Genomic DNA, 23,328 nt, shown 5'->3' on the forward strand with positions numbered 1-23,328 from the left:
GGTGGTGTCTCCGCCGAGACGCCGAGCTCGCTCTGGGCATGGCTCTTCCCAAATCAGCCATGTCGTCCCGAGGCCAGGCCCTGGGAGAGCTCCAGCCTCTCCCGCAGCTCTCCCCGGCAGCGAGCACTGCCCCTCAGCCGCGGGGCCCGCTCTGAAGACAGCGGCCACTGCTCCCGACGCTCCTGCTGCAGTGGGTGGATCCTGGGAGGTGCCAGCCGCTTCCCTCCCCTTCCCCTCTCCCCGCGGGCTCGGCGCTGAGGAGGCGCCTGAGCGCGGCAGCATCTTCCCTTGGCTCGCCGGGGCGGGGGGAGGAGCCGCCGGCCGCCGCCTCGGAGAAGGAAGGTAAGCGCCGGAGCATGGGGGTGGGAAGGGGAGGGGAGGGAAGGGGCTTGGCTCCCCCCTTCCCTGTGCTTCCCCTCCCTGGGCGGCCGGCGGTGGGGAGCGGGAGCGGGGCCGGGGCAGGGCGCGGCCGCCCGTGCTGCGTGTGCTGTGCTGGGCCGGGCCGGGGCTGCGCTCCGCGGGGCCTCGTTTCTCAGGCACCCGGTGTGTAAATGGCCGATAACGGGGATGGCGGCGTGTCTGTCTGTGTGTCTGTGAGTCTGTCTGCGTGTGCTCCGTCAGGAGTCCCGTGTGTGCGGTGCCCGTGCGCGCTGCCCGCAGGTGCGCAGAGGTGTGGTGGTGGTGGTGGCGGCGGCACTACAGGCGAGCTGAGCTTGGCGGCCCGGTTTTGGTTTTAAGGAAAAGAAGGGATACTTTGGGAACCAGTCACCGTTTGTTTATTGTGTGGGAGATGGGAGGATTTCGTGGCGTTTCCTTGGCGAGTGAAATTGCTAATATCAGGCACAGTCAGCAAAGAGGTTTTACTCGGGTTACGAATGGGGTGAGGTCTGTAGGAGTGATGCTTGTGCACCATCAGAAACTATTCGGGCTGATGAATTATGTGCTTTCCAGTGCATTAAGGGAACTTAGAGGAAAGATGGGGCAAGACTATTTATAAGAGAATGTAGTGAGAGGACAAGGGGGAACAGGTTCAAATTGAAAAGGAGTATATTTAGATTAGATGTTAGGAAAAAATCTTCACTGTGGTTGGTGAGGTATTGGAACAGGTTGCCCAGAGAGCTGTGGATGCCCTATCCCTGCAGGTGTTCAAGGCCGATGGATGGGGCTCTGAGCAAACTGGTCCATCAGAAGGTGTCCTTGCCCATGGCAAGGGTTGTAACAAAATTATGTGTGTGGTCCCTTCCAAGCCAGATCATTCTATGATTCCATGTTGGACGATGTGAAAGCAAACATGGAGTAAAGGAAACGTTTAGAAGTAACCGTCCTGCTCAGTGTTGATAGAAGAGATAATACCATCCAGGTATAGGAAATAAGTGTGACTGAATTATGTGGGATTTGAATGATGTGATGGACTGTAAAGTAGCAGGAAGAGACTATGGATAAAGAAAAACAGTCAAGCATATCATTGCTTTGACACAAGAAAATTTTAAGAGCTTTTGATGGTGTCTGCTATGGACCACAGGAGTTGGATTTGTATAAGAATATCACTTACTGAGAGATACTGTCAGGAATTATGTCACAGATGGATTTCTTTCTTAGACTGTAGAATCACAGAATGGTTTGTGTTGGAAGGGACCTTAAAGGTCATCTGGTTCCAACCTCCCTGCCATGGGCAGGAATACCATTCACTAGACCAGGTTGCCCCTGGCCCCATCCAGTGGCCTTGAACACTGCAAGGAATGAGGCATCCACAAATTTTCTCAGCAAACCATTTGTGCCCTCACCGCTATCTGAGTAAAGAATTTCTTCCTGGGATCTCATCTGATTCTGTCCTCTTGTAGTTTAAACCCATTCCCCCTTGTTCAATCGCTATCTGCCTGTGTAAAAAGTTACTCTACCTCCTTTTTACACTCCTTCCTCCTTTCAGTGCCTAAAAGGGGCTTTTTGTAAGCCCCCTTTAAGTACTGAAAGGCCACAGTGAGATGGCCTGGAGCCTCTTCTTCTCCAGGCTGAGCAGCCAAGAGATGCAGGTGATGGCATCATTCAGACACACAGTGATCCAGGTGATCTTACACACATCTTGCCCAATAAGCACTGAATTGCCTTAGACTTGCTCTCAGGTAAGCAGTGGGAAACTTCTGGGGAAAGGTGGTTCATTGGTCAGCTTGTGATCTTGGGCCGCATTTCTAATTAGATTAAATAAATAGAAATAGATGACTAAACAGGTTTGAAATTCTTCATTTAGAAACTTGGAAAAATCAAGAGGTTTAATTAGTGATGTTGTTTGTACAGGAGTCCTGAGGGCCGTATAAAGTAAAGAAGTTAAAAAGCTGTTTTATGCCAAAGGTGTAATCCATCTGGAATTTATGTCCAAAAAAAAAAAATTAAATAGGTCTGTTGAAATCAACTTCTAACCATCAAAAAGGATTTTAGAAATTAAGGTGAGAAAAAGGATAGTTAAGCAAAATGAAAGTGAAGAGGTAAAGTGCCAGTTGGACAGTAAGAATTGCAAAGGAATAGCAAAAGTAATTCTGAGTTAGTTACAGACAATTGTTTTTTTAAGTTTCTTTAATCATGTAAGTGAAAACATTAATAGAAGTAAGACCACTGAGTGATAAAATTGAGGTAAAATGAGGGTATCATGATGCATATCATCTCTTGCAGTTTGGAGGAGGCTACTGCAGTGGATATACTTAATGTTAGATACTCCAACTTTTGCCTTGAAACAATAACATTTTGTCTCTTAATTATTTTTAAGGGTTGAGAAACCTCTGCTTGTTATGTCTGATGCTGTTATGCTCTTGCCACTTAATGTCCAACAGTTCCAGTATCAGAAGACTGGAATTGTACATTTGAGTATTTAACAGTATCATTTATTGGTAGAGGAAGTGGGGTAACTTTTCTTTCTCATGCACATTCTATTTACTGTTTTTTCTCTCCTGTAACATGCAGCATCTTCTTAGGCAGACAGTGTTAAGAGTATTAACAAATGGATTAATTTTGGATTAATTATGGATTAATTTTGTTTCCCTAGAGCTGGTTCATTGACCTCTCATTTTGGAAGGTCAAAATGAAGATAAGTTATCAATTCTACCAAATCAGTTGCATAGTAAATGAAATTTTATGTAGAATATAAAATAGGCAGAGCCAACAATTGCATCAGTTGTATTTTATTATGTTTGTGTTTTTGTATGGATTACAGGAGTTTGGGTAACAATTGAGCAAAGAGAAGGAACTTTTCAGGTTAATTTTTTGGACAATCCTGGATTAGCCGTATCAAAATTGTCAACAGATGTTTTTCCTTAGCATCTCAGGCTAGATTTAGGTTACATTAGATTGCATGAGGTTAGATTTTGGTGCAGGAATGGCATCTTGTTCCCAAGAGACTGGGATTCCCAAAATGTTTGATTATTTTAACTCATCTCAAGGTCTAGAGATAATGCTCATTATATTTTTTTCCTTTTACTGGAGAAGTAAACCAGTAATTATGTGAAAGTGACTCCAGCACCTTCCTATAATACTTTTCAGCACTTAAAGGAGTTCTTGCTTTGTTTCCATGATCTGAAACACTTGTTTGCCTTCAAAAGGTAGTTTTACATGTGTAGAAAGAAGTGTAAATACTTCTAAGTGAAAATGTATTTTGATTGACATTTTCTTATCAGGCTTTTTTAGCTGCTGACTTTGACATTTCAGTAAATCTACTGGAGGCTTAAGTTTTAGTAAATACAGCTGTTTTCTTGTCTTTGTATTTCTGTCTTTTATTTATTTGTTATATAGCTTCTCTTTCTTAGTAGTTGCCAGCTTCTTTCTTCAAATCTTCTTTTTTTAAAGTCAAGTAGATAGCTAGCCAAAGGTGTGGTATTATTTTTTCCAGATTGACTCTAGGGTTTGTAGAATGAGAAAAAAATTTGGGATTATTTTTTTATTTCTGCTTTAAATATTTTCTTTCTGGTGGGTGATGATGATTTTTTCCAGTTGCTTCCTCTCTTGTTGCTGCCTGGTCAACAATCCACCATTCTACAGCAGTGATGGTGATAGACTTTTCTAAAGGGGAAAAAGTAACTGGAATGGGAATGAGAAAAATGAAGAGACTTAATATGAGCACTTGTCTTACCATCACTTAGAATATGGATTTTGCATGTGAACCTCAGGAAACTTCAGTGAGGTCGTGCTGGGTGTCCATCCCTGGAGCCAACAGATGGAGCTGGATGTCATGCCAAAACACAGGTAGTGTCTGACAAGATGCTTGGCTGAAGTTTTGCTCCTGGACATGGAGCCAGTAAAGAGTTTCTTGGATCTAGCCTCTGAACTGTGCCTTGATTTGCTTGTGTAATGAGTAGGCACACAGTGGAACTTGCATCAGGAGCAAAGAATTCTCAGTCTGGTGTCATGGAGCAAGAAAGGAAGGAGAGAAGATTATACTTTAGTTGGAGTTTGAAGTTTTCCAAACAACCACTCACTGTTAAGGTCTGCAATTTTTTGCTAATGGAAAATGCCACATCAGTGGAAGAATAAATGATAAGCTGAGTTCTGTCAATTTATTGTCAGCACTGGGTGTAGTACTGGCATTTCACTGTAAATGAAGAAAGAAGATAATTTTGGAAATAGTCTTCCTAGAAAGGAATGTGACCTGTTCAAGGAGTGCATGCTGGCAGTATTGGTGATCTGATCTCTCCTGCAAAATTGCTTGGACAAGTTAGCATCATGTAATGACTACTCTTGTAGGAAACTGCTCAGAAATCAGGAATACCAGAGAAGGTTAGGTGCCTTTTCTAAAAGTCTTATCAAGTCACTTTTCTCTGTGACTTTTGCTTTGTAATCTTTCCTAAGCCTGTGGTTAGAGTCCTTGGGGAAGAAGCTGCAGACAGACCTTTGAATCAGCAGATGAGGTTCATAAATGCTCAAGTTAAGTGGGAGGAAATACTAAGTGGAGTTCTGAAAATTTTTGTTTGCTTGCCAAGTTCCTAGAGAGAGAGTCTACAAGAATGTTTACATTCAGATGAGTCAGTGAACCTGATTAAATATTTAGGGTTAAATGGTCTGGGACTGTTAATGAAGCTTGGCTACCAGATTTAGTATTTATGTTCTTTAACTCAATCTTATGTGTACTGCAGAGGCGTGTGTGTCTTACCCAAAAACCTATTGTGGCTGGACCAAAACGATGGTCAAAGCTTCCAGTTTCCAAGACCTAAACTCAGACTGCCAGAGTATGCTAACAAGATTCTTAATGGTACTTGGATTCCAGATAAGAGATTTGTGGAAGTTTAATATAAATATTTTTATATCAAAAGGCTGTGCACGGCCTCAAGAAATGAATGTTTACAATAATTATATTTTCTCCTTTAGATTTGCACTTCAGAATTCTTTTTTTTTAAATACAGGTAGAGAAAGTTATTAAGTTTTCAGCCATGAGAATTGTTTCTGGCTTACCTTTTTACTTTCTAAAATAAGTATTGCATTCTTTTTAAATGTTGTAGCTAGCTATTTTAAAGCAATGGGTTTTAGCAGTTGTGCACATATTATAAGATTTAGTAGACAAACAATCCCAGTAACTTGTCTGAAATAGCTAGGATACGTTTTTCTCCTGTAGCTGATTTACTCAAATATAGAGGTTTTTGTCTTTTCATTTTTGATAAAAATACTGGTTTTAATTTGCTTGACTGCTTTCACAATGGTTATTTTTCTGGAGAAAAATTCATGCAAGTAGGAAAATATGAATAATTGCTAATATTTTAAACATGTATGGATAAGAATAGTTCTTAAACAGGTTTAATTTTTTTCTATCTTAATTTTTGGGATCCCCAGGTGGATATGTACTCCTAAATCAATTACAGATTTTTAGAAAGAATGACTTTGCAGATACAGATATGTGGCACTCAGTATGTACTTTTATTAGAAGACATGAATTTGGATAGAAGAATAAACTGGCATAATTTGAGTCACCCTGTTTACTCCTGTGGGGTTGCTCAGAAATAAGGTGTCTGTGGTTGCAGAGCAAACTGAAAATTGAGTTGCAGGGTAATTTTATCATAGTTATGCAGAAGATAAAACATGTTCTAACTTTTGAGTTGGGAGGGCATGTAACTGATCTTTGTTATAGAAAAGTCAAGGCAAAACTGTCAGGAGTCTGAAAAGTAATGAAGTGGAGCACTTTTTATCAATTAACTGAGGTGGTTAGATCCTGATGTACCTTTATGCTAACAAATCAACTGCTTTTAAGTGAAACTATGCTTTTGTCTGAACTGGTGCAATTGAAATACTGGAAGCTGAAGAATCATGGATATCAGTTTTGTATCAAATGGTGCTGCAAAATACTGGATAGCCTTGATAGTCAATTTCACAGGAGGACTGCTAGCATACTTGAAATGAAATGTTTCAGAATGGTTCAGTAGTACAGGCAAAGGCCTTGATTAGGGGAGTTGTTTCTACTTTGAATAATGTCCACAAAATCAACTGTTGCATTCTTGTTGTTTGAACAAGTATGTTGAAGAAAATAAGCAATTTCTTAAGTGCAAGAGCTCAGCAAGCTCCCCCATTTCCATGAAGGCGTAAATCTTGGTAAAAGGCTGTGTGTGCTTATTCAGGGCGCTGCTCAGCTGCACAGGCAGGACTGTCTGGTGCCATTTAGTTCTTGGCTGCTGCTCCAGCTTGGCATGGATGTGTGGATATCCCGTGGGTCCTGAATCGTATCTGCCAGCACTGTTTGGTGTCAGGGATCCCCAAGGTCATCTCAAATACCAGTAGGTGCTGATGTGTAGGTGACTGACTCAGCCCTTCAGTCTGTCCTAGTGGAAGGGGAATATAACTTGGCTTCCAGGTCAGTTTGGTTGTGTGTTTGAGCCTTAAGGTCAAAGTCACCGTGGACTTTCACATATGAGCTGAATTCTTCATGTAATGTCTCAAACTAGCTGTATAAAGTACACTCTGTGTGTGTAGATTTGTGGGTTGTGTTGAAGCTTAAGCTTAACAGTTGTGCATATTCAGCATGGTTGAGCTGCAGAGTTGTTCAGGTTTTTATTTGTTTCAAGAAAATAATTTTTGTTTGTTTATTCAGTAGATTACATGTTGAATCATTAACATTTATCATACTTTAGTCATACTAATTTCATGTATTTTGTGTAACTGAATTGGGTCTTAAGGCATGAAGTCTTACATAAGAGATGTGTTTAGTATTAAGTTAGGCTGTTTTATGCAGTTACATTTGATACTTGTTTTAATGTGGTATTAGTCTGAAAATTAATAAAATGGTAACTGTTTGTTGGATGTTATTCTGCCTGTAGTCAGAATTTTAGAGACATGAGTTTATGCGAGAAATAAACAGATTTTAGCTGTGTCCGAACCAATGTATCTCAAAGAAAATTATGTGTACAACTTTCATCACTGTTCAGTGAAAGAGGCTTGTACAGCTTCAGAGCTGCTTCTCATTTTTGTAGTTTTACTGAAAACAGAGTTGCATGGCTTTATGTTAGGAAATAATTTTAGGATAGTGGAGCTGTGTATATTTCTGAAGAAACATCTGGTCTGAAGATCTGTTTCTATTGATAATGTACGTTATAGAAATTATACAGGTAATTTACGGGGCTGACAATATTTTCTGAAGCAGAATGAATTTTTAGCAGCTCTCAGTAAACCTGAAAAGACACAAATGTTTTTCTAGGATTGGTTTCAGAATGGAACTGGAATAAGTAATTTTGAAGGCTTAAGCCAGAAATTGAATTCTCTGAGCAGTGTGCTTTTTCTTTGCTGAAAGAAATGTCTTAAAGCATTATGTCAGGAAGATTCTCAATTTATTTCTGCTGCAATGAAAAGACATTGGAGTATGGTGCTCATGAAACATCTTTCTTTCCAATCACAATCTGATTAATTTTCCTATTTGTTTTAATAAGATGTTTTGTCCAAGAGTTAATATTTTAGGTAAGACTACAGAAGAGCAGAGTCCACCTAACTGATCATTGTATAGTTGTATGTAACAGCAAAACTGAGAGCTTTGCATTTCTTGTTTTCTCACCCCACAGAAGAAGAGAACTATCTTAACTGGCTTTATTAAGTGTGGATGGTTTCAGAAAGTATTGTTTCAGCAATATGATATGATGATTTTAACCCCAGCTCTCTCTCTCTGCAGGGGGACACAAGCACAAGTCCATATGGAGGATGAAGCTCCTCCTCAAGGAGTCAGTGCCAAGGTCAGAGTGTTGATTTGTATTGGGAATTCTGTACTGTTCTGCTCAAAAGGTTCCATTTAGCAATAGCTTAGTACATGCAAGTACTTTCCAAGGTAGACAGAAAACAAAAGCTATGGTTAGAAGAAATTATACTAGCTGAAGAAATCTTGCTTAAGTCATCCACAAAATATTAGAAGAACAATATGCTCATATAACGTCAGAGATTTGTGTCTAAGTCTGCCTTTCATTACTTCGTGCAATATAATGAGGGAACTGATCACTTACGGGATATAAATATTGGTGGGCTAAGAGTTGAAATGGTTTTCATATTTTTGAAACAAAACATAATGTGGAACGGTGTGAGGGGAGAAAGTATTGAAAAGTGGAAGAATATCTCTTACTGAGTGTAACTAATAATTCCAGAGACAGGATTTAAATTATGGATTTTTTTGTCTGATAAAGTTTTGGTTCTTTCTTTTTTTTTTTTTTTAATCAGTATCATAAGTATTTCCTTGGGTGCTTTTTATAAGAGTAGTTGGGGAGTTTTTCTTTCAGTGTATTATTCTAGTGTTAAAAAATGCTACAGTTTGAGGCATTTTTTTAACCTGTTAATTATGAGGGTACGACATGAGTGCTTTGTAGAACAAGGTTAAAGAAAAACAACTTTTCTATACAAGATGAATGGGTTCTGACCCACTGAGCACTTGGAATTTAGAGCCCACATTATAAAGAAACCAATATGTTATTCCAGTAAAGGTGTCTGTAAAATGGAAGGACACCATGATTGTCCTTTTGAATTTCAAGCTTCTTCGGTCTTGCACAAAAGTGGGATGCAGTTTTGTTGATGCAGTTGGAAGAATAGTCTGTGATGCTTTCAGTATTTATTATCATATCTTAAGAGGGCCTAAAATTCTCTGTGGAATGAATAGTAACCTCCTGACATAAAAGAAATTATTCTGCAAGCAGCAGATGAACGAAGACTGATTCCATATGGATTGTGGTCCTTCGTCCCAGATAACCGTGCTACGTGTCACAGGGAACAATGTCTGCTAGGGTTAGCTTGGACCTACTTGCTCACTGACTTATTTCATAACATAATGTCTGTTTGTCCAGCTGCCTGCTGCCAAGCTGATTGTGTCAGCAGAATCTGACTTCCCTTTCACTTGCAAATTTGGCTGAAGTTGGTCAGTTATTTGCTGCAAGGAGATGGGGAAAGAACTGGTGTGATCAAAACTGCAACTTTTTTTCCTGTAAATATGGCCAATCCTTCTTTCCCCTCCTCTGAAGTAAATAATAAAGAAATGTGTGATTAGCTGGTATTTTTCAAAAGAATTTAACTTAGGGTCAATTTAGGGTGTTGGTTTTATTTTTCTAATGTTATATATATTCCTGTGTATATTTTTTCATAGTCAGTGATACTAATTGAAGAAGCAATATTCTTATGGCTGATATAACATGCTTCAGACTCCAAACTAGAATTTCTTCACATCTTTGTATAATTTGGAGGTAGGAAAAATGCATACATGAAAACAAATATCCATATTTTTCAAAGATAAGTGTATTCTTGGGCAGAGTTCTTTTATGGTTTCTTTTTTTAACAGCAATTTTAGCACCAAGGGAAAATACACAGATTTCAGATTTTTAATATGCTCTTTTCACTTTATATTGGAATGCTGTCTTACAGAATTCAATGTATACTGAATTCTGTAAGACAGCACTTAATGTTGCATGAATATAGTGAATATATGACCTCACCATTTAACCTCCTACATGGTACTTTTCTCCATTAATGTTGATCATTTATTTCTAGATCATGATATATTTTATATGTTTATTTAATGTCTTCCTTTCAAGCGTTGTAGAATTAAAATACTGGTTTGTGGCGGAAAAAGGAGATGGTGATTTGATTTGCAAAGGCATGTATTTTTTCTGTGCAGATATTTGATAGCATTTTTTATAATACCAGGCCTTGGAGGCAACACTCTTGTCAGCCCTGAAGATGCTGGATGTTGGGAAATGGCCGATTTTTTCTCTCTGTTCCCCAGAAGAGATCAAGTTAATTCGTCAAGCCTGTGTATTTGGCAGTGCTGGTAATGAAGTGTTGTATGCAACTGAAAATGATGAGGTAATTGTCCAAGAGTGTGTATGAATGGGACATGTTTAATCAGTCATGTATCAAGTTATTCTGAAGGCCAGTAGTATAATAGTACACCTAGAGAAAGTTGCATTCAAAAATGTCTGATTGTTTTGTTTGCTACAAAACATTTTCAGTTTAAATTAAAGGCTTCTTACCACAATCATAGAACAAAGAGAAGATGGAGTTAGGTATTTGTTGCAAATGCATAGTGACAGGATGAGAGGCAGTGGACACAAACTGCGAGATGGCATTTTCTGATTCAGTACTAGGAAAAAAATGCCATAAGAGGGGTTAAATCCTGAAGCAGTTGTGAGATTTGTTTTCCTTGGACATGTACAAGAATCTCTTGAACATGGCCTTGAGTCAGCTGATCTGTTTAGATCTTTGGTGAGTACAGAGGTGGATTAGTTGACCTTTGGAGGAAGCTTTCAGTTGCAACCTAAGTTATGAGTCTGTGATTCTTTTCTTACAGGTTTTTGTGCTTGGCATGAACTGCAGTGGCTGTTTGGGAACAGGAGACATGCAGAGCACTATAGAACCAAGGAGGTTAGATTCCCTGTGTGGCAAAAAGATAGCCTGCCTGAGTTATGGAAGTGGCCCTCATGTTGTTCTTGCTACAGAAGGTAAAGTATGACCTGAATATTACTTCTTCAGAGAGTCCACTTAAATTCATCCAGCAGGTGTAAAAGGTCTGGGCTGGTAACATAAGAGAGAGAGTTGAGCATTCTAGGCTGTTAAGTCAAAACTATTTTAATTGGCAAATATGACATGTCAGCTAGCTTGTTATTTTCAGGAGTTTTTCAAGCCCTACTTTGATCTTGTTACTACTTTTGGAAAGGTTTTTTCTTTCACTTCTCAGTTAAGTTCAAGACTTCTGATAGCTCTTGGAATGCATTAGTGGCTACATTATGCCCCTATGTTCTTGTGCCAACAATGTCCTTCGGCCAAAATGAATCTTTTCCCTCCAGTACCTAATTCTGGATGTGCTTTAAAGACCCTTATGTTGGCTTCCTGCCTTCATGCTTCCTGCACTGATGCTGTATTATCCACATTGTGATAGTGGCTTTTATGTTCATGTTTAAGTATGTTACACTTGAGGAAAAATTATTAATATTATGTTCCTAGCGAGGTTCTCTTAGAGCCTAATTGATGATATTCACACTTACCTGTCTCTGTCAATGAGAGGAAATGTTTTTCAGTATTCTAGATTATGACTAAAAGTAGGTGGAATTACGTTGTAAATGTGTTCTTTTACATTCATTTCCTCCAGTCTTCATGGCAGACCATTCTGCACACTTTTTTTGTGTATACATCTGTATTCCTCTGAGCTTTGTTACTGGCAGATCCCACTGACACACTCGCACTCCTTAACCTGATGATGAAGTACTGCCAAAGAGCAGGTCAGGAGCTGATCCTTGATGAGGTTTACTCATAACTCCATTTGCATTGATAGCGTATCTTCAGCACAGCCTTTTAAACTTCCCTTTTAGAGGGCTGTTACATGTTACACAATTCTTGTGTTAATTATTGTCATTGCCACTTTGCTGTATCTTACTGTGCTGTATGTTTCACATGTTGACTAAAATTTGTATTCATATGTTGGTGAACTGAGGAAAGGGTTGTTCACTTTTGATAGGATAAAGTAATTAGATTTAACCAGTTATTGTATAGAAGTGTTGTTTTAGTGTAGCATATTTTACCTTTGTAGTTCTGAGGGAATCCTCCTTAGGGAATATGCATATTGTAAGGAAATGAAAGCTTATTTTTTGAATTTTCCAAAATGGGAAACAGTGCCAGGATGTGGACAAGAAATTCTGATTAGTTGTCAGTAAAATAGAAATTTAAATGGGAACTCTTGACTGTCATTTCTTCCTTTTGTCTTCTGTATTACACCATCCCTTTTCTTGCAGCAGTATGTTTTCCTTTGCTATGATTACACTGATACTATCCATTTGGATTTGTGGTCAACACTATGTGAGCCTGGTAGCATTGGTACATCCATGGGCTGAACAGCCCTATAGGTCATATATGTATTTATACACTTAAGTATGCATATTGTTACTGAATTTGACTTTTTAGTTTGTAATTTTGTGTTCTGTACTCATTGGAAAAGTAGAGATTTTTCAACCAGCTCTTTACATTTTTCTTGTAGAAGGAGAAGTGTATACATGGGGTCATAATGCTTACAGTCAGCTGGGCAATGGTACAACAAATCATGGCTTCATTCCCTGTCAAGTCTCTACTAACTTGGTGAACAAGAAAGTCATTGAGGTTGCCTGTGGCTCTCACCACTCCATGGTGTTAACCTCTGATGGAGAGGTGAGTATAGTGGGAACAAGTGTCTGTTTTCTTTTAATGAAACTCACATATGTGAGAAACAGCAAAACAGTATTCACCTCTAGCATTAGACCTTGCTTCCTCCAATCCTCACAGTGCTGATGTAACACAAATGTTTCAAAAAAATTGAAACTTGTGAGGGTGTAGCTGATTTTGGGCCACTTCTGCTTGTAATAACAAATTACACAGCCAGTTCCTTCCTATGCTATACTCTACTTTAAATGCTTAGTGGCATTACAGCTGATGTTAATGTAAATCACATTCACTGTAAGGAATTTTACCTGCCAAAGTAAAAAGTTTCCTGGACTTTACCTTGAGGTGGCATTTGTGCCACTTAGATATTCTAGTTTGGGTTCTGGAAAAGTAGCAATGGATTCTTCCAGCATTGACTGCAGCCATCATGTTTCCTCTTACCTTCGAATGGAGGAACATAAAAGAATGGGATATATAAATGCTTAGATTGGCATATTTTTATTAGAAACAGTTCACTTGTAAACCTGTGTGTCTTCCTTGGTCTGAAAACAATACATCCACTTTCACATAAAAAACCAATTTTTTTACTCATATGGCTTTTTCCTCTCTTGAATGTGTACTTTGAACTGTATATTTTAAAGCCATCTTTGATGACGATTCTTTTGCAACAGGTGTACACATGGGGTTATAATAACTCAGGCCAGGTTGGATCTGGTTCAACAGCAAATCAACCAATTCCTCGAAGAGTTACTGGCTGCCTACAAAATAAAATAGTTGTTAATATAGCTTGTGGGCAGATGTGCTCTATGGCTGTAGTGGAAAATGGAGAGGTAAGAAACTTCACATGAATATTTGGACTGAGTTTTAATTCATGTAGTAACTTGGCACGTAGATAATTTCAAACCTGGTAATAATGAGCTGTTACTCAGAAAGGAAGTTTACCTTTGCAAACTCCCTTGAGTCTAGCTGCTTATACTGCTCATAACCACCTTTGTTATTATACCACTGCTGTCTTTAGCATTCATAGACAAATTATTGTCTATACTAGAATCTGAAGTATTGTATGTGAGAGTAATCAGTGAATGTGAGAATAATCACTGAATGATATTTTAATTATCAGTGCTCATATTCACATATCTTAAGAGAACAAAAGTACATTGCATATATTTTTTGTACTGGAGTACCTCTTGAATCTCTCTCATACTTTTTTATTCTCTTTGCAAAGATACAGGGAGGCTGTAAAGTTCTACACTTTGTTCATATGAGCTGATGATGTTGGGCAGTATACATCTTGCTAGCTCTATTTCTCCAAACACTTGAGTTTAGAACTAAGTAACCATTGACTGCAGTAAAACATGATGTCACTGAAATTATCAGAGCTCAGTGTTTTCCCTTTTTCTTATGTTTGGCATAAAGCTGCCTACTCAAACTGTTGTGTACAGCTTCCATTTTATAATTGTTCTAGTGTGTTTTCTGTTAGAAGATTTTGGAATGAGAAATCAGCTCTTTGAAGAAGGGAAGTATTGTGCTGGATTTACTCTGTTCTGGCAAGCAGCCATATGAGTCACTGATTTTCTGTTCTTCCTATTAAAATATTGTAGTCCTACATAATCTAACTCCTAAAGAGCGTGAGTGTGGAAGAATTGTAGATGAGTATGTAACCGGCATTTTAAAGAAAAACGTGTGTGTGCGTATATGTGTTTATATAGGAAGGTATATGTGTGAATATGTTTGTGTTTACCTAAAATAACAAAAAGAAGTGAATAGTAGCAAGCAGCTAACAGTCCCTGTCTCTGTTTCAAGGTCTATGTGTGGGGGTACAATGGGAATGGCCAGCTGGGGCTGGGCAGCAGCGGCAACCAGCCCACACCGTGCCGGATCGCAGCCCTGCAGGGCATTCGTGTGCAGCGGGTACGTCTGTGCTGCTCCTCCCCAAACCCTCCAGGAGCCTCTGCAGGAGTCCCATAGACAGCATGTGCTGCCTTTGAAGGAGATAGTCCTTTGTTTAAAAAGTGACATCAGAATGAAACATGTGTCCTAAAGTGGACCTCTCCCAACAGGGGAGAAACTGTGACCTGTGGAGGTCAGTGGAAATTTTGCCATTAACTTCAGTGAGGTCAGGATTTTACTTAGAGGACTAGACCACTAAAAAGTTTGTTTTGTTTTCTTCTTTTTTCCCTGTGAAAGTTAATTAAAAAATATTGCTGTTATTTTAGTAAGTAACAGAGTCTTTCTAGGACATTCCATTCTTCATTAACCTCTGCCTTTTTTTCCTGGAAAAATGCTGCAGTTTAGCATTTTGTCTGTCTTGAGGACTGAATTTCATTTCAGAATGCACTCCAGCCACAGTGACTTACTGGTGTTTGGAATCTGAATAAATTGCCTCCCACTGCATTTGGCTAACATTTGGTATGATTCCACAGTTAGTCTTGACCTTTGGAGATTATTGCACTTTACCAAGTAGTGGGGCTGCCACCAGTGTAACTAGCAAACTGATAACTTCTTTTATACAATAAATATTTAAAGTTACTGCAGGACTGATTCTGGAAGTTTTTAATTGATTCATGTGAAATAGAGGATACTGACAGGTAAATGATACAAACTGTTAGAAAACATCGGTTTTGTAACTAGTGAAAATTTGCAAGAGCATTTTGAACTTTGGATCCTATTTACTGTGTTTACTCAGGAAAGCTATGAATTTTTTAAGTATTTTAAAAGAAACTTATTTAATGACATCATTTTATATTCAGTGCCTAGGATGTAGACAGTAGCTTTGCTGGTAGCAACTACTGTTGGATAGTAACATTAAATAAAGTAAGTATTATGTTCCCCTGTACTTATTCTTCTGTTTAGAGAGTGAATGCTCCAGCAAGTTTGGATTAGATTCTGTTTCCATCCACTTCCTTTACTTGATACCAATTAATACCATGTTGTAGATCTCCACTCAGTAAATAACTTGATGGTTTATTTCACTTAAAGTACATCACATGCTTCATGGATGTCAGTGGAGTATATGTGTTTATGGTGTGTCTTTGCAGATCATATTAAGATAGGTGAGCTAGTTATGAACAATGTAAATTGGTTTTTGGTAGCTGTCTACTAAGTTACACGAACTCCTGCAGAGCAGGACTGCTGCTGGTAATGTTGCCACTGTGTATCTGTCTGTATGTGGGGCATGTGCTGCATATATGAAGTGGATTTTTTGGACAATCTGATTGAGGAGGCAGCTCAGCAGGACCAAGGGGGTTTCCTTGAAGTTATGAGTTGATACAATTGTGGGCTGCCATCAAAATGGAGAGTTTTGTCTCTTCCATCTCTTTCCTGGCTGATTGCTCTTGTTGCTTATCTTGTATGGTTCTCAGACTGTACTGTGAGAGTTTTCTTGCAGTGATGTAAGTTTAGAGAATTACAGAATGGCCTGGTTGAAAGGGACCCTAAAAACCATCCAGTTCCATCCCCTGCCATAGGCAGGGACACCTTCCACTAGACTGGGTTCCTCAGAGCCCCAACAAACCTGGCCTTGAACACTTCCAGGGATGGGGACTTATCTCAGCAGAGGATCCTCTGATCCTCTGGCCCAGGGAGGGGGCAGTTTTGTGTGGCTGTTAGTCAGGGATGAGAGGATCAGACAGGGAGAGCTTAGCTGTTTTTCCAGTGGTGAAGCTATTCATATTGGAGCAGTTGTCCATGGAGCCAGGTCAATGCAAGACAGACCATCTTCACTTTTCTGGGTATTGTTAAATTTGTCATATAGCTTTCCTTCTTTCTCAGTTTCTAGCTATTCTTTTTGCTCTGCTCTTGAGATTATCTGTCAGGGTTTCTCATTGGTAAATTTTTTCCCCCAAAGTCACTTCATTTACTTTCCTTCCTTTTTTAATAAACTTACCTGTATATTTAATTTTTACACTAGCCTAGAATCAATGGCATAACCTATAGCATAAGATGTATCTGTCTGTATTAACTTACTATTGCATAAAAATGAGTTTTTCTTCTTTTTATTATTCCTTACAGGTTGCCTGTGGCTATGCACATACATTAGTGCTAACAGATGAAGGTCAGATATATGCCTGGGGAGCCAATTCATATGGCCAGTTAGGTACTGGGAATAAAAGTAACCAGTCTTACCCTACAACAGTTATTGTGGATAAGGACAGGTAATACTTACAGTCTTGCAATCAGACATTGGTTGACATACTCACAGAAGAACTACATAAAATTATGGTATTTTTAATCTTTTTTTGGGAGAAGGAGCCTAAAATTTTTTGCAATGGTTCATCTGCTAAATGTGTAGAGAATTTTCACTGAAAATGCTTGAATCTGTCCCATAACCACCCCTGTGAAAGAGAAACTGAACATTCTGAGCCTGAATATGCTATTTTCTGCTCTGGCTCACACTGTACTTTAAAGGCCTTAATTGCACTTTCCCTTCAGTGGTGTAGTTTCATTGCTTGAAATCAACAATAAAGGCTTTATTGTCTGTGAATATAAATTGTGTTTTAATATGCTACTTTTCACAAGAAGTGTACTCAGAAAAAGTGAAGGGTGGACATCTGCAATTTGTGTTATTTCTGCTATTAAATCTGGCTCATAATCAGGAGAGAGAGAAAGGGAGGACTTCTTTCTTGGTATTGGTGCCTAAAAATAAAGCTTCGATTTTTATGAGTTAAATATTTTCCTCTAGGTCCTTGAGGGACAGTGGAGAAGTTGTTTCTGTTGTAAAGCCAAGTATGTATATGATCAGAAATCTTAATTTTGGGCTCCTGTTGTGAGTAAGAAGGAAAGTGAGATGTCCCTCTTAACCCTGTGTCTGAGTACATCATTGTGAGGAAGTGGCATCTCTGCTCTGGTGATGAGACATGGCCTGATCTTGAACATTGCTATTTCTGTGTGTGTACTTGTGGTTTTGCTTCAAATGTTATTGATTTTTTTCCAGACACTTTTAAAATGTTACAGTAAGAATTTAATACAAGTTCTAATGTTGCCTGCTACCTTTGGCTTTTGTCGGTCAGAATATGAATTCTTGGTGTCAGTGAAAATACTGCCTCACTAAAGCCTGCAAGATTTGTGCATACAGCTTTAAACAAGTTGTTTCCCTGCCATTATCCCCAGGCAGCTGAGAACACAAGTAAACAAGCAGTAGTTCAGACTGCAAAACAGTGGATTGTGTAATGCTGTACACAGTGGGAGTTTTGAAGTCCTAAATCAGTCTTGGGATTAGAGACATAGCCTAGCTAAAGGACACTTAAAAACAGCTTTAACAGCTGTTTGGTTCTAAATTTTAGTTTTCAAAATGGAAGTCCTTTAAACATAAGTAATAATAATTATATGAGTAAGAAGAAGTATGTTTAACTTGTTGGTTTATGATTGTTACCAATAAGCAAACAGAAAAAAGACTTTCATTGTCTTTCAATTATAAGCGAAAATGCAATTTTAATTATTTTTAATGCATCCTTATTTCCCTCTTCATCTTCTCCAAGTATTTGTTCTCTGCAGCTTAATACAGCTACTCCCCTCACTGCCTAGCACCACCAAGGACATTCAGAGACTTGAAACTCATCATAGCTTTGCTTGAGAGAGCTGAGGGATCAGCAGAGGATGTGCTGCAGCAGATACAGGGCTCTGCTACAGCTTTGGCTGCTCTCTCCCAAGATGCTTTCCCAAAGAGAAACTTGGAGTGCCCGCTGTTTGCAGAAACACTGCCAGCCTTTTAATTTTGCTGTGTGTGACCAGAAAGCCTTCTTGCTTATGTGCATGCTTAAAAGCATGTCTTGCACTAGAGAAAGACAGGGGGCAGTGAGCTGATTCACTGCATTTTGTTCATGATGAGTGATTTTCTTTTCTCCTTTTGTTTGCTCGCAAATTCAGGGTGGTGGAGATCGCCGCCTGCCACTCAGCGCACACGTCGGCGGCCAAGACGCAGAGCGGCCAGGTGTACATGTGGGGGCAGTGCCGCGGCCAGTCCGTCACCTTCCCGCACCTCACCCACTTCGCCTGCACCGACGACGTGTTCGCCTGCTTCGCCACGCCCGCCGTCATGTGGCGCCTGCTCTCCGTAGGTGAGCCCAAAGGCTCCTTATTCTGACACCTGCCAAACAGAACTGGTAGCTCATACAACAGTTGCGTGTATTTGAAGCCTAAACATAGTTACTCACAAAAACTTACTCCAGGAAGCATAATCATAATGACATGTTATATGTGTGTAAGTGGTAATGTGGCATGGTAAAAAATTGCTAAAGCCTGATGTCAGGGCTAAACACTTGTCTGTTTTATTGATGTGGCTCATTGTCAGAACCCAGGAAATTCCTCTGGCTGCCCTGGAGGGCTCGAGCCCCTGCCCAGGGGGCTCAGAGACCTTGGCACAGAGCCCAAGACCCCTGTGCCTTTGATTTAGCCCTTGGGAAAAACAATTACCAACCTTATATGAAGGACTACAAGCCACGACAGTTTAAGTAGAATGATAGTGAATTTATCACAGGGTGAAAAATAGATTTTTGAGGTTTTTAGAATGGGGGTTCAGGGGACAAGAGGAGGAATCTGGGCGTGTCCAGCCTTTCTCCTTCTTCCTCCTAGCCTCCATCTTCTCCTGTGATGTTGGCACTTTTAGATTGACTTAGAGTAGAAGCTCACTGTCTAACATAGGTGATAGGTATTGGACAGTAATTGTAAATATTGTACACATAGGTTTTAGTATAAAAAGATAACACCGCCCCGGGGGCAGTGAGAGTGCCTGGACTGTCCTGCTGAGCAGACCTGGGCAGGCCTGGAGAAAGAATTTTATAGATAAGATACAAAAAACAACCTTGAGACCGAGAAATGAAGAGCTCTGACTCCTTCTTCGACTGCCAGGCTGGGAAAAGAGACTTTCTAACATATCTTGGGGTCACTCTGACCAGATAGAGATCCCGAGAGCTCATTTCTATGGGGAAGTGCCTCAGGTTTGGGGAGAAGTTTTTTGTGTAACCTCTGTGTGTGACTGTCCAGTGGCTCTGGGTGGAAAATCTGAGTTTGAATTTGGAGATTTGAGTTGAGGAGCTCTGAAGCTTTCTTTGATGCTCTTAAGTAGACTGCTAAGAATTGAGGGGTTCAAATTCCCATGTTCTGAATTGGCCACAAGCACTCAGTCTCATCACAAGTGATTGTGACCTGGTCTTCTGAAGAGTGTTGCTGGATCTCAGGTGCTTGATTAGCATTGAGATCTGTCTTAATGGCCTTGAGTAGAGTTAAGTATACAGCATTGGCTACCAGAGAGCTCATTCTTCAGCTGCAATTTAATCCCATTATGGTTCCTAATGAAGTTACTGGGGTGTTGGATTTTTTGTTTGGTTTCTTACTGGGTTGTTTTTTTTTTTGTGGTGGTATTTTGTGTGTTTCTTTTGACTTGTTGTGGGTTTTGGGGTTTTGTTTGTTGTTGTTCTTGGGGGGTTTGTGTATTTGTTTATTGTGTGAGTTTCTGGTGGGGTTTGGGATTTTTTGACCTTAACTTCCGAGTCCCTTTGGAAATAGGGCTACAACAGTGTAGCAATGTTGCACCAAAGCATAAGGTGAAGCCTTACAGGAGGAAAGGTTACTTTACTTTTAAATAAAACAAGTTTCAGATGTACTTTCAAAGCCACTTTTTGGTATTTGCCAAGTAGTGTCTCCAGCACCCTGGCACTATTCAGGAGGTAGGGTTCCTTGTGATGACACAGGAAAAAGGACGCTGGCTATCAGGTCCTTGTTATGTCTGCTGGGTTGTTTTCAGTTAGGTCACTGTGCTGGAGTCAGTTGTGCCTTTTTGCACACTCCAGGAGCTGAGGGTGACTGGCCTCTTCATCCTGTCCTACCCTGGCAAGCTCTCAGGACTGACTCAGTGCTGTTTGTCATCTGACGTATGCGTGGTGAGAATCCTCAGGCAGCTGTGTCCTGGGATCTTACATCTGCTGACCTTTATGCCATGGACATCTGCCATGCTTACAGCCCTTCTCTGTCCCTTTTATTGTGTGCTTCCACACCCAGGCATACCCATTCTCTCCATGTTTGTGGCAGTTCTAACATTTCTAATACAATTCTTAGCACTGGCTGCTAAGGAGTTTTGTTGGCTTTGTGCCTTGTCAGTGGGAACTGCCTCTTCATTTCCTTCCTCAGGCTCCCCTTTCACTGCTGTAACAAATAAAAGCAGCTGGTTTCCCCCTAAGAGTTTCAAAGCTGAACCCCACTCTATTCAGTTTTCCTCTGATGGCTGTAAGAAGTCAATTGGAGATGTGTCTTGGTAGACACCTGGATTGCCAGTTAACTTTGAATCAGAGGTCAAAATAAATAAACCACACATTGTACAAAAGAAGAACTAACAAATTATTTTATTGTATCATTGTTTCAGAAATGTTTCTCTTTTTTATCATGACTGTATTGGGTTTCTTTCCCCCATCCATTTTATGTGTACCTACCCAAATTGTGTATACCTGACATTCTCTAAATGAAGTGCAAAATGACTGTGCTAAACAAAGTGTAACAGTATCAAAGTGTGTGTGTGTGTGTGTGTGTGTGTGTGTGTGTGTTAAGCTTTTTTAGAGCTTGTGGAGAAGGTCTTTCCATTTCCAGCAGAATACTATTCTAGTTTCTAGTTTGATAGGTTACAGGACCTAGCATTTATGTAATTTTCTGTAAAGAACAACTAATTATTGACCCACAAGATCTGTCTAAACCCATAATATCTATTTATATGGTAAGAAGACAAAATGCTGTCACAGTTCAGAATGAGATTTGGGGGTAGAGTGGGTTGTTGATTTTTTTACTAGTATTAAAGAAGACGGTTCTCTGAGGCTGTGTGATGGAGATTTGGATCAGTTCAGTAGGTAAAAATTTGTATGCAGATAATGGAGGACTTTTCAAAGCTGTTTGGTAACTTTATAATGCAAATATCATGTGCACTGTGGGATATACAGACATATGACACCAACAGGAGTATGCAGACCTTGACAAACTGTGCTTCTAACACAATTAAGTCTAGGGAAAACAGTTATTTTAGAATAAACTTGTAAGTGTTGGTATTTACTTTTAGTGATATTGCACTGGACAGTTTCACTGGCAACCAATATGTTGTTTCTGTAATAGATTCATTTTTGCTGTAATATAATGCCTCCTTATGGAAGCATTTCAGAAAATTTTATTATGATTTTTTTATTGATCTTTGGAGGCTCTTATAATAACTAACAGTTTCAATTTGATATAATTTACTGACTAATGGTTGATAGCATTTTCTATCATATGGTGCAGTAAACTTCTGAGATTAAACTTTTTATTTTCCTGGCCTTATATAGATGAGTTAGAGGAGTGGATTTCGGAGGTTTTTAATAAAGATATTTGCTTGGAGCAGGAAACTAGAAAGGACTGAAGAAAGCTGTCCTTTCTTTGCTTTTCTGGCCCAGACAGAACATGTAGGCTGCTGGGGGGTTTTGCTACCTTTAAGGAGATGTATTTGTTAAGACTGTTAATTGCTGACAGATACCCAGAATGTAGTGGGAGATATTTGTATTGTTTACTAATTTATATAAAGTCCCCTATTTATTCTAGAGCCTGATGACCATCTAACAGTTGCCCAATCACTAAAGAAGGAATTTGACAACCCTGAAACTGCAGACCTGAAGTTCCTAGTGGATGGAAAGTACATTCATGTTCATAAAGTTCTTCTTAAAATTAGGTAAGAAACAAACAGTATCAATTGTATAAACTAAACTGTGCAGTGTAGTCCACTGTGCTGAGTCATCACTGCAAAAAAATTCTTGACTTACTCTTATAAATTCCCTTTTCCCTGAGTCAGGGACTCATCTGCTGTTCTTCACTGTTGCTCTCTTTGTAATTGTCAAACATGTTCCTCTACTATCTGCCTACACTTCCCTCCATCTGACATTTATCCTCCTTTGTGCTCCTAAATGGCCTTGACCTCAATTTCCAATAACCTTTTGCTGCCAAGGAAAAGGCTCGCTTCCTTCTGCTGTCTTGTCAGTAGTTAGAATCAGTTTTTCCTCCTTTATATGCTTGGATGCCTCCACCAGAATGATTTGAGGGGGTTGTGTTTATTCTTGGCACTCTTTCCTTCCACAGAACACTTCAGTTGTTTCAGCATCTTCCAGATGATCTCTTTCCTCCTTTTATGATAGATTTCGTGTTCTATGTGTTTTAAACATTCTAACCAGTGAGTTTGACTTTTAAGCTGGCTTTTTTTTCTGTTTTTACAACTTTTTGCAAGTTAAGACCACTTTATGATGAGATTTTACGTAAGCAGATCTACAGAATGATCTCATTGTTATTAACATGCAGAGAGATAAATTTGTTACTGCTAATGTGGTTTCTCCTGTGATATTCTAGAGACACTGCTTTAGATCTCTTCTGCCTTGCCTCCTCATTGCTTCTGCTTCATCCTCCTCATTGTTATATTTTTCTCTCTTTGCTATTTTTTTTCTCAAAATGCTTGGCTATCTCACTCAGCTTATCACCACTTTCATCTTGCTGCTTTTGCTCCTGAGCCCTCTTAGTGATTTCTTGTATATTACTGTGTGAAATTAAAATTCCCTGTTAATTCTTGCCTGTCCTTGTTTTGTTGTTTGGTTTTTGGGGTTTTTTTTCTGCTCTCCTCTTACTACTCTGATTACCTGTATTACTTTTGTCTTCTCTTTACTAGTCTCATTGCTTGTTCATTACATTCATGCCTATAGTCCACCCTCATCATTTGGAATGTCATGT

General features: G+C 39.4%; 1 protein-coding gene across 3 annotated transcripts in view; it reads left to right on the plus strand.

The window, feature by feature from the left end:
- The first annotated feature begins 255 nt into the window (after positions 1 to 255).
- Positions 256 to 23,328, plus strand: part of RCBTB2 (RCC1 and BTB domain containing protein 2) — a 34,649-nt gene continuing 11,576 nt past the window's right edge. Inside the window, exons 1-10 of one of the 3 annotated variants that reach the window (XR_009276027.1) lie at positions 256 to 342; positions 8,123 to 8,183; positions 10,129 to 10,287; positions 10,772 to 10,922; positions 12,452 to 12,618; positions 13,281 to 13,439; positions 14,413 to 14,520; positions 16,621 to 16,763; positions 18,475 to 18,665; positions 22,161 to 22,285. Coding sequence is in view for 2 of the 3 variants with exons in the window: in XM_058825702.1 (XP_058681685.1) it covers positions 8,145 to 8,183; positions 10,129 to 10,287; positions 10,772 to 10,922; positions 12,452 to 12,618; positions 13,281 to 13,439; positions 14,413 to 14,520; positions 16,621 to 16,763; positions 18,475 to 18,665; positions 22,159 to 22,285 (1,244 nt within the window). In the remaining variant the exon portion in view is untranslated. Of the gene's footprint in view, positions 343 to 8,122; positions 8,184 to 9,656; positions 9,669 to 10,128; positions 10,288 to 10,771; positions 10,923 to 12,451; positions 12,619 to 13,280; positions 13,440 to 14,412; positions 14,521 to 16,620; positions 16,764 to 18,474; positions 18,666 to 22,158; positions 22,286 to 23,328 lie in introns of those variants that run through there. The other 2 variants (XM_058825702.1, XM_058825703.1) reach the window with 2 other exon arrangements.

This window comes from Ammospiza caudacuta, chromosome 2 (assembly GCF_027887145.1).
Source record: "Ammospiza caudacuta isolate bAmmCau1 chromosome 2, bAmmCau1.pri, whole genome shotgun sequence".
NCBI classification, from domain to species: domain Eukaryota; kingdom Metazoa; phylum Chordata; class Aves; order Passeriformes; family Passerellidae; genus Ammospiza; species Ammospiza caudacuta.